At 34.6% G+C, this 11399-nt stretch overlaps 2 protein-coding genes and 1 pseudogene across 3 annotated transcripts; 1 reads left to right on the top strand and 2 right to left on the bottom strand.

Annotated features, from left to right (window-relative positions):
* Nucleotides 1-2779: 2779 nt before the first annotated feature.
* LOC146900781 (uncharacterized) lies at nucleotides 2780-3319 on the bottom strand. Its single transcript, XM_085736977.1, has one exon. The coding sequence runs from the start codon at nucleotides 3317-3319 to the stop codon at nucleotides 2780-2782; it is 540 nt and encodes a 179-aa protein (XP_085593103.1).
* A 452-nt stretch (nucleotides 3320-3771) lies between these two features.
* On the top strand, nucleotides 3772-5233 carry LOC146900780 (uncharacterized; annotated as a pseudogene). The gene is made up of 3 exons (XR_015021172.1): nucleotides 3772-4073; nucleotides 4327-4544; nucleotides 4853-5233. The product of XR_015021172.1 is annotated as an uncharacterized LOC146900780 (transcript).
* Nucleotides 5234-7015: 1782 nt separating this feature from the next.
* Nucleotides 7016-11089, bottom strand: SPX4 (SPX domain-containing protein 4). The gene is made up of 3 exons (XM_085733793.1): nucleotides 10631-11089; nucleotides 8084-8249; nucleotides 7016-7692 (listed from the first exon to the last, which is right to left on the bottom strand). Exons 1-3 carry the CDS (start codon nucleotides 10907-10909, stop codon nucleotides 7214-7216), a joined length of 924 nt encoding a protein of 307 aa, XP_085589919.1. The 5' UTR covers nucleotides 10910-11089; the 3' UTR covers nucleotides 7016-7213.
* Between the last annotated feature and the right edge of the window lie 310 nt (nucleotides 11090-11399).

The following is an 11399-nucleotide window of genomic DNA, read 5'->3' as shown; positions in this document are numbered from 1 at the left end:
CCCCTAATTTCAATTTTCAAATTTGGTCGAAAAAAGTTAAAATTTATAAAAGTTGCCCAAAAATGATGACAGTGAAATTTTTTATTACTTCATCCAAACAAAAGTATTGAGAAATGAAAGTAATTTAATTGAATCATTTAAATTGCCTAGAATTCTAAATTCATTAAAATTTCTCAATTACCTAATCCAAACACACTCTAAGTCTTCTCGTGGTCACGGTATTATTTCCCATATCATCTAGTTTGCAATTATATGGCTTTTTAGATGTCGAATGGACTGGTTATCTTGACTCTAAATGATTCGTCGCTAGGATGTGCTTCTTCCTTATACCTTGTTTTATCTAATGGCACACAAAGAAAGAAAACAATATATTGATCTTCAAGTGTAGCTGAATATAGAGCCCTCACATGTGAAATTCAATGGCTAGTTTCACTAAGTTGATCTTCTAAGATAAACAAAGTTAAGTTGATCTTCTTCTTTTCATTACTCTTCAGTGGATTCTCTCTTTCTTAGTTCACTAAGTGAAACAAATATGTGTCATGCAATACAGATTGAGGCTTAGACGGACGATTTATGAAGGAGTTTCAAAGTGTACGACTCAATGGTTAGGGTTTTGCGACAGTGAGAACTAGTTCTGAATGAATTGAATTTGAATAATTTATTATGAATAAAAGTGGGTTGAATGTAAAATGATTTATGTGTTGATATATTTCAGTAAAAGTGAATTGAACAATATATTCTAGGCAAAAATCAATTCTAGAATGCAAATACTAAAATTTTAGGCCCTGTTTGGTTTCAGGGTGGACGACCCAGATCGTGCGTCTAACCACTCCTGCCTTATATTTGGGTCTCTCTTGGTCGAAGTACTTTTACAATTAAACTCGCGTCTCACATGAAACAACTATTTGTAGCTTTCAATTTGGGCAAAATCGATTCTCCTACTCAATTTGATGAGAGAAGACTACCCAACTAAGGGATGAAATTGAACGTGTACCTTCTCCTACTATCTAAAGTCTCTCTTATTTCTCATTGCTACTGTGATTTCAATTCCTGCAAATTCCTCTTGTACTCATGCAAGAGTTCAATATTGTTCTTTGAATTCAATAAAGCAGTGTTTATCAATTTTTTTTGAAAAAGCAGTGTTTATCAATTTGATTCATACAAACTGTTTGACAAACTGCTTGTTAGAATTTGACTCAGGGGTGGCCCTGAGCATGGGCCGAGGGGACGGCAGCCCATGGCACCATATTTTCAAGGGCACAAAAATTTTATTTTTTTTACCTATATATGAGAATTTTATATTATTTAAATTATGTAAAATACTTGCTAACAAAGTTATAGATATAATAGTAAAAAAAATCAAATGATTTCTTGGAGGAGGAAGAAGTATCTTTATAGCATTTTATGAATATAAACATTGAATTATGATCCATGTGTGTTATTGTGTAAAACATGCTCTCTTTAGTTACTAAATTATCAAGTGACGAGTGTATACTTTGGAGCATGAATCCTAATTTAGAGTCATTTGGTTCACATTTCAAATATACATGCTCGTGTTCCTTTTGCACAATATCTAATGAAAATGTGCAATAATCTTCTAGTTCATTTATTTTATCATTATGTATTTTTTTTAGTAGGGCATCATTTCATGATTCGTCCAAGGCATCCAAATTTAAAGGACCGGTCCTGATTTCACTCATTTCAAGGTGATGGAGTATAATGGAAAGTTAGGTGCAGTACACAGGTGATAATGGAGGAGACCACTAGATGGAATGGAAGAGTGTTATTCTTTTAACTAATGTTATAGTGGCAACATAAGAGTAAGACACGAGCACCGAAGCAGTGGTGAGAGTAGAAATAGGCCAGATCAGACTTTGATAGATCCAAGTCTGGCCTACGAAAAAATTTGCAAGCATGAGTCTTGTATATGGCCTTTCGTAGGCCTTTTTTTTTTTTTTGCCTGACCTAGCCTATTTAAGAGTTTGGTCTGGCCTGAAACCTATTTACCTGCCTACTTCATATTAAAGTCGTTAAATAGTCCATTTTATCTACTTTTTAATAGGCTAAATCGGCCTTAAAGTCTATTTCATTGTAAGGTTTCTCTAACACTATAAAGCCTTAAAAAAGTATTTCACTATAAGGCCTTAAAGCCTATTTAAAAAATCTATTATTTGAGGTTTCTTGATTTTTATGTTTGATATAAATTATATTTTAATATAAATAAAGAATAAGTTTTAATAATGTGCATAAACAGATCGGTCTATCAAGCTTCGTATGCTTTTTTAATAGCCTAAATTTGATCTATTTGCTTAAATAAGCTTTTTCAAAAGCTTAAGTCCAGCCTTTTTAATAAACAGGTCACATGGCGTAGGTTTCTATAAATCGACATGACCTATTCTCAATCCTAACGGTGAGGAGTTAATAGTGGCAGCACGAAGTATGGACTCTTCAATGATAAATTTGTAACACGTTAAAGTTTATATTTTTTTGGTCGAGTATACCTTAAGGTTTGGTTGGCAAAAATTAGATAAATATTATGTTAATAACTCATTTTGGTAATTTGCAAATCCAATAGTAATTTTAATCCAATCTATTTGAACTAACATATTTGTTTTTTTATGGGAAGATAGTTCACTTCATTTCATCCAGAATAATAGAGTCAATACACTGTGGAGGATTATTGAAAATACTGGGACTAGCATGTAATATAGACGCTCGAGCAATATTATGAGCGACTCTATTAGCTTGTCTCCTAACATAAGCTAGAGCATAACTAGCATTAGAAAAAAAACAACGCCCTGCAATTAGAAAGTAAACTTCCTAGTTCATTAACATATGTGTTATTACTAAGGACAACATTCACAACTAGCTGACAATCAGTTTCAAAAACTACCCGATTGAGACCAAGATCGAGAGCAATTTGAAGGGCTTGTTGTAGAGCAATAGCTTCACCCTCTGCCGTAGTTGAAATAGAGGGAAAAACCATTGAGTGAGCTTGGATAAGATGTCCAAGGCTATCTCGAAAACAGATACCAACACCAAATTTTCCTTCGGTTTCGAAAAGGGCACAATCAACATTACACTTTATCCAATATGCTTGTGGTTTAGACCACCCTGGAGTAGCTGACTGCATAGTATCATTGGGACGGTTGCACCACATGAAATCTCGAACAGTATCCAATGCTAGAACACAAGTAATGTGTGCATTGGCTGGTTTTTGTTCCAATAAGCAAGCATTACGTGCACGCCAAATACTACATAACATAGCTACAAATCCGACACGGTTTTCCACTTCAAGCGATCTAAGAGTGGCAAACATATTTGTCATAAATCACTTTTTTTGTGAAAGTGTTCAAACTTAAATTACGTTATATTTAATTTACTTTTAATTAAAATCAATTTTATAAAATCAATTCAATCAAAATCAACGGTCGTGTTAAAATTCTTATGAAGAGTTTGTTGCATAATTGGATCCCACAAAGTTTGAGAGTTTAATTTTCGCGGTTGTGCGCAGATGATATCTGATTTACATAGAATTAATTTTACAAAATCAATTTTGATCGCGACAGAACCAAACACACACTTAGTTTACAGTAGAATCACATTAACGAGCAAAATTGATTCTAGAATCACTTAAAAAATGAAAGCAAATATAAACGGAACTAACGAAGTACAAATCCCAAAACTCATTCATTCCTAACCCAAACCTGTTCGTTCGTTCTCCCCCTTTGTTCCTTCTCTCAGGTCAGTAACAAATTTCAACCTAAAAAGATGAACACCACCCAAGTTGTTGCAACCAATACTCCAATTTATGTCACAAAAAATACCAGCCACGCCATTTTCTTTCTACACCACTTGGATTGTCAATGAATACCAACCCTCTCTTTAGGAGCTTCCTAATCCCAAGAGCAAAACCATCATCTGGCTTACAATGTGTTAGGCAGAGCGCAATCACTGCCCCGGCATTAAAGGTTTATCCAAGGAACCTAACACAATGTATGCCTGTTTTGAAATCTCGAAAACCTCGCCATGTTTGTTTAGCTGGTGGAAAAGGAATGATGGACAATAGTGAGGTAATTTACTTTAATTTGAGTTATACTATGCATAATGCATGCATGGTGGGATCCTTCCTGGACCCTACGTATACGGGAGATTTGTGCACCAGGTTCTTTGAGAAAACATGTTAAGATTTCTTCTTGAAAGCTAACCATTGGCTTTTAGCTAAATTTGTGCTGGTTTAGGAGTAGCGTAGATGCTGTTAAACTATATTTGTAGTTCGATTTTTTGGTTTACATTTTTCTTCTTTTTATCAACATTGATAATTAGGATTCCCAAAGGAAATCTCTCGAGGAAGCTATGAAAAGTTTACAACAAAAAATTCAAAAGGGAGAATACAGTGGGGGAAGTGGGTCCAAGCCACCAGGTGGACGAGGTAGTGGCGATGACGGTGGCAGCTCTGGTGGATCAGAGGAAGGAAGCTTTGGTGGGATGTCAGATGAGACCCTTCAAATCGTTTTCGCAACAATTGGCTTTATATTTGTGGTACACTCTCGGTTTTTCATGAACTGTGTATTATGCCGTATCTAATTTCTTCCAAGCTCACGTAATTTACTCATTAGTCTTATATCTTTATTTTCTTGTCGAAAAATACGGAAAAACTTGAAGTGAAGTATCCAACAAACCGATGTTTATATTTGTGGCTAGTTTTGCATACATAACGGAAGATAACAAATATAAATTGCATTACAAGACACATTCATATTCCAATGCCTGATTATATAGGATTACTTATGAACTGAAATTATTAACAAGGTTGAGATTATGGTGTATGTGCCATGTCTGATATGATAACATCCTACCTCATCAATGGCGTGGAACTTACGAAGCTAGCTCGGGACTTCATCAAGTATATGCTTGGTGGTGCTCAGAGTGTTCGGTTAAAGCGGGCTTCGTACAAATTGGCACGATTTTATAAGAAGGTTACTGTCCATAAGGAAGTTGATGAGAATGGGTTGGAAAAGCTCCAACACAATGGAACATCGCTGAGTTTTACCGAGATGTCCTTAGGAATTACATGAAACCAAACTCAAATGAGTAAAAATTAGGAGCAGCGCTCTAGATGCCCGCACCGCACTGCTGAACCTGATGAGTAGATGCATTTTTACTTATTTTTGGGAAAAGTTGCTTTACTATCAAATTTCAAATTTTCTATCAAGATGGTTACGAAAATTTATTTGGTAATTTCTCAATCTGCTTATCCCATAATGCGGCTTTTTTCTGGATGTACACTTCTAGTAGTGTATTTTTTGGGGGCTTTGAGCATATAGGGGGCGCCGGGGCGGATTGAGAATTTAGCAATTTCGTTTGATATGGTTACAAATTTTTCCTCACAAACTTATAACCAGTGCACACTGAACCTAAAACTTAGAAGCCTTTGTTTGATGTAATTAGTGACAATTACACCGGTTTTTCTTGAGGTCTGTTAATTGCACAATTTTTGTTATTTGAGAAATTACCATGACATTCTTTACTTTTTTCTTCCAAGTATCGTAATGTATTGTTCAAGACATAACATGTCTTTGTAACTTTATGTATGGATTTGATACTATTTCTTTTGCAGATACAAATAGGAGGCCAGAATAAGCGGTAATAAGTGTAATGCATTAATATGAGGATCATAGTATAATTATCCCCATTTTATATTTGTGTTGATTTCCACCTAAATCATTGTTTTTTTTTGTCAAGTAATTGAATGGCTAGAAATTCATCCTTTGAAGTGAATAAGTGGGGGATCCGGAGTTCAAACTCCGGCCCCTGCATATGTCAAACTGAGTTATGCTCACGGCCATCGAATCACTGCTATTTTTCATTATTTATTTATTTGTTTAACTCATGATCATAAGTACTTAGACAAGTACAAAGTAGGAGCTGCCCATTGTGCAATTACCGTGAATTTGGATCCAATGTTAAAGAAAAAAACAAGAAACAGAAACTATTTCAAAATTTATGCTGATTTCTGTTGTGAAAGAATGGCATTTGTATTTATAAAAAGGGCAAAGAGAAGTGCCAATTTCCTTCAACTATCAATTTAATTTTCTCTTTTATTAGAAGGTGAGTGTGTTTTAAAAACCTTAAAGAACGAATTGAACATGACACAGAGACAAGGATTAAAATTTAGGATTCTTTGGATAATATTGAAATTTCTATTTGTGATATGATCTCACCCTTAATTTTGTTAAGAGAACACAAGTTGGGTGCAGAAAATGACTCTCAAGTTTCCTACCACCATCAAGAATAGATATACTAACCGTTTTTTTTCAGCCTCTCTTGAACGAGATTCTTCACTTGATTAACGATGATTCTTGACATATTTACATTAATCATAATTATCGGAAAGCAACCTCTTGTGCCGATGCTTCGACTTTGTTTAGGTCGCTCCGTGTGTCTTCTCTTTATCTATCTGAGATGAACCTATTTAAGACTGGATAGTTTATTCAAATTATAATATACTTATTTTTCGAACCAAACAAGAAAACTTCTACAAATATAATTTACATTATGTGAGGTTGCTTCTAAGGTGAAAATTAATTACATTTGGGTTAGTATGGACTACATGATACATCTTCCCACCCTAAACGCAAGCCATGATATATTAATCTTATTTTTAATTGATTGTTAGTTCTGTAACTTCTGTTCCTCAATCAAGGTTTTAGTATCATAGATTGTTAGTTCCGTTCTCCAATCAAGAACATGACAAATGAACTTTATTTAAAGTCCACATGTAATAATTTTTTAAAAAGTCCACATGTAAGGTGTCATTAGAGGCCATTACCAATCGTATTCATGAAATATTTCTCGTTCAATTTCACATAAGCATTTTTTTTAAACACGCATATTATGTAACAGTTCTCATAACATCTCCAAAACAGTCCCAAGTTATTGTGTCAGTAGATGTGTTCAAATAAATCAATCCAAACTGACATTTAAAACATCAGTTGGAACAAGCATAGAAATGTGCTCTCCAAAACATCGATTATATACAAGTGAAGAGGGAAAAAGACAATGTTCAAGTACTATTTTCAAAGTTAGATGCTAAAAGAAAATACATCTCATTATTTATGTGTAATTTACTGTTTATGCATACAAAGAGAAAACATTTCATTTAGTTTCAACAAACAAGGCTGAAAACAGTTCAACCCTAAAAGCAAAAGGGTTAGTCATTGTCCTCTTTACCGGTGTCTTCCTCATTTTGCAAGGTATCTGGAGAATTTGCCGCAGAGTTTTCAGCAGTTACAGCACCAGTACCATCTTCGTCTTGGTTGCTAAAAAGAGAAGAAAATGAAAATGGATTGCAGGTGGAGCTCGCTTTTTGTAAACCCTTTATGGCTCTCATTGCAGCAAGAGTGCTTCGATATAAATGCACAGTTTCCTCTCCAAGAGTTGACGATGTCTCTGGTACAGTATTCGTTGTGTTATCTACCGGTGGTCTAGACTCGTGTTCTGGATGAGGAGTTGATTGAATTACTTCTTCTTGTAGAGGAAAGAGTAGCTCAAGATTTTCCTCACATTCATGAACTAGCCTAGTCAGAGGCTCAGTAGTGAAAAAAGGCTGTCGAAGAACGATTTGTGTAAAAGGTAGTTGCAACAACCCGCCGGTTCTTTTATCATACTTCTTCAGAATTTTAATTAGTCCTGTTGTAGTGGAAATATGTTAACGTCATCAGAATTGACAATTATCTGACTGAAACCTCATCACACATATGCAATATATATATATATATATATGAATCATATAATCTGTATGACAAAATATCAAGAAACCTTACAAAAATGACACTTTTACATTAAAGTGGCAACTTCCACATAGTCATACTCTAAAGCATCAGACAGTGCATGACACTGACATGCAGATAAATGTGATGTTTAAGAGAATATAAGTGATTGAATGTAACCACATGTAACAGTGTTCGGCATGGCACCAGCACCACACATGTTAGACACTGCCTACACCTTCAATATGAAGTGTAGATACTACATATGTCATACTTCGATCAAAGCGAGATATATTAATTAGATGTTGTACCTGCAAAGTTTAAGGAACTGTAGTTTTTTAGGAGCACCATCTCTCCATGGATGGTAACCAAGTCCTTCCTGATGTCCATCATTTCTTCACTAAATTCACAATCAGAAGTGTACTTTTCACTCTGGCTGCTTTTTTCTTTAAGACGCTCAATTCTCTCTTTCAGCTCCTGTTCCAAGTCAACAAACAACATTATACTTGAAAGATATTCTCCAGACATTAATCAAAAATATTTTATATTGATCTTTCACAGGTAAGAAAAGCATATATCAGATTCATTAGAGTCACTTTTGAAAATCATATATCAAATTATGTGCTAGGTGAGCTATGCTGTTGCAGATTCTGTATCTTGCATTAACAGTGAGGGAAAAATTCATTAAACGAGAGAGGTTTATATATAGGTTGCCGGAAGACCATTGAAGAATATAGTATGATTGAAGTAACAACTTATTGAATAGCATAAGTTTTAGATATCTAACATATTAGAAGGATGACATATTTATTGAACCTTTCAACTTAAACCAATAAAAGCTATTGCATAGTCACATAATTCGCAATCCGTCTTGGTACGTGGTACGGGTACGGGTTCGGGGTACGCGGCATGTGAAGAATTCGATACGTATGGGAGTATAGAACTTCGGTACGCGTCTGTTCGTGATACCAATGATAGAAAAAATAAAGCCCAAAACTATAGGATAAAATGATCCACATCATGACAGAAAGAAAAAAAAAAAAAACAAAGTTATTAGGCAACTGGTAAGCATAAAGGGCACAACGTTGTTGAATAAGAGAAAAATATAAATCTCACATCGGAAGATTTGAGAGAACTATCGAAGAAAGCTGTCTATAAAAGCAAGCAAATGAATTGAAAGTTGTGATTTTGGCCTCCTATGAAAAAAAATGACAAAAGTGACCCCCTATGTTTTGGGAAATATGCTCTTTCGACCCCCTGACATAAGGGAAATATGATCTTTAGACCCCTTATCTTCTCAAAAAGTTGCGATTATGGCCCCTTTTTTGGGACGCGTGGCGTCTTCTCAGCAATTTTGGGACAAAAGGGGCCAAAATTGTCATTTTTTTAAATAGGGGGCCAAAATCGCAACTTTTTGAAACTTAGGGGTCAAAAAGTGCAGTTTAGCCAAAGTTTTATGGATTAGAAGATACGAACCAGTATAGCATTAAAAAGCTAGCGGTGTCTTCATCTAATATATGGTGCATTTCAACGTTTTATTATTATTTATTTATATTACAGTCCAAACCTTTTTTTCAACCAATGAGGGGTATATATTCTTTGGTACGCTTGATGCGTACCAATACATCTAAGTACCCGAATTTGGTACTAACTAATTGGTACGTGGTTCTTTGCTTATTAGACGAATTATGTTACTATGAGCTATTGTACCAGTTTGTGAGAAACCAAGCTCATTCTCAAACCAGATTATTCTCTATAATTGCCGAAGAAGGCATGAAAAAGATATATATTATCTGTAGGCGTGTTACCAGGCAGAACTCCCAAACAATCTGAGGTTTTAAATTAATCTAGTCAAAACAGGAGAAAAGAGAGAAAAAACTTGTGTTTTTGCTTTGTATCTATATGCCTAAACTTGATCAAGCCAAGATGTTTATCAAAACCTAGCAGCGCTAACTCAAATTGCTATTAGCAATGACACATTTTGATCAAAACTAACAAGAATAGGTCAGTAATCACTACCAGCGTATTGGTAACTTTTGATATATTCAAGGACCTAGTTTCCCTGCAGTAGGGATAACCATTCAGTCACACATCTCATATGTCTCACATCTAATCTTAATCAGACGGCTCAATTTCCAACTTCTCTAAAGGTTCCACTACCTGAAGTCAGACTGTAGACTGTCTGCTTATAGAAAAAAATACTGCAGACTCTCTGATACAATAATATCAGAAGGTTCCGCAACAGTGTGGTTGTCGACTCGATGAAATCCATTTTCCTTCTGTTGTATATTTGTTGTTCATATTAAAAATGGCATATAATAAGATTCAAAAAGTGACAAATTGAGTTTAAATGACAAACAATATCAATGTAAACCAATTTCACACTGACATCCAACGAGGGTCCATTGTTTTGTCAAGTCATCTCACTCGTATGATTATATTTCGAAATTGATTGTATAAAGTAGCAAAATGGTGAACTTTCATTAGATGATAGGGTAAAACCAATTTACACTAATACTCTAATAGTGTCCTAATAAATTTCTGTTTCAAAACACAGTATGATGTTCCAAAATACATATGCCTACATCTACTAAAAAAAAGTTCTTGTAGAACCAAATACAAAACTTCTGATCGAAGTGTCCAGGGTGTCTGACACGTACTAACACGTGTGATTACATTCGATTATGTTATTTTCTGAAAGTACTACCGGAGTCAACTTGGTATTCATAGGTTCGACCAAAGCAAGAGCTTTCTGAAATACCCAATTGAGCAAACAAACACAAGTTTCTAAATTTCTAATTACCAATTACATAATTCAATAGAAACAAACAAAATCAAAAAAGGGTTTTCAGAAAAACCTGAAATCGGATAACAAACTCTTCCTCTTTGTCAACGTAGAAATCATTGAACTTTTCAAGCTCTTGATTGAGAATCCGAAGAAACCAAGCCTGCAAGATGTTAGGAGAAAAGGGTTGTTGAAGAAAGTGAAGATGAAGATTGATTGGTGTAGTTGTTGATGTTGTTATGGGTAAGTGATGTTTGAGGAGTTTCTTCAATGGTTTGTAGCATAGAAATTTGTCTCTCCATTCAGGGATTGTTTCTTCTAGATGAGTTTTGAACTCTTTCCCAAATTTCATTGCTAATTATTGGGATGAAATGATTTTGCGATTATCAGATTAGGATTGAAACTTGGAATTTGAAAATGAAACGATTGAATTGAATTTGGATTTTACATATTGGAAAGATTCCAAAGAATCTAGGAATGTTTTTTTATTTGTTTATGGAAAGTTTTGTTTTTTTTTTTTACAATTTTGTTTATAAAGTTTTATTTTTGTTTTAAGAAAAAGAACCGGTGGTAATTCGTTAATCACATCACAAGTTCAATTGCTTAGGTATTTTGTTTAGGTTTAAATAGGTCTTTCGTCCCTGTAAATATAGGTCATTTGAATTTTCGTTCCTGAAGTTACTAATCCTTCCAATCTGCCATTGCAAATATTAAGCATTTGACTTTTGGTTCTAATTAGGTTTTTTTGCTGAGGTGGCTGTCATTAGCGACGTGGTGCCCATGTGGCAAGTGATGATTGAGCGAGGTGGTTCGGTTAAATAGGTCTTTCGTCCCTGCAAATA

The sequence above is a fragment of the Medicago sativa genome, chromosome 8, assembly GCF_051527215.1.
Source record: "Medicago sativa cultivar Bolivia chromosome 8, Bolivia_mono, whole genome shotgun sequence".
In the NCBI taxonomy this organism is placed as follows: domain Eukaryota; kingdom Viridiplantae; phylum Streptophyta; class Magnoliopsida; order Fabales; family Fabaceae; genus Medicago; species Medicago sativa.
Note: the sequence above shows the minus strand (reverse complement) of the source record. Positions and strands in the feature narration are given on the sequence as shown.

Coding starts and splice junctions, on each gene's coding strand:
- LOC146900781 (XM_085736977.1), bottom strand. CDS start 3,319: ATGTTTGCCACTCTTAGATCGCTTGAAGTGGAAAACCGTGTCGGATTT.
- SPX4 (XM_085733793.1), bottom strand. CDS start 10,909: ATGAAATTTGGGAAAGAGTTCAAAACTCATCTAGAAGAAACAATCCCT. Junction 8,250..10,630: donor AGTTTGTTATCCGATTTCAG/GTTTTTCTGAAA, acceptor GACTTGGAACAG/GAGCTGAAAGAGAGAATTGA. Junction 7,693..8,083: donor CAGTTCCTTAAACTTTGCAG/GTACAACATCTA, acceptor CCACTACAACAG/GACTAATTAAAATTCTGAAG.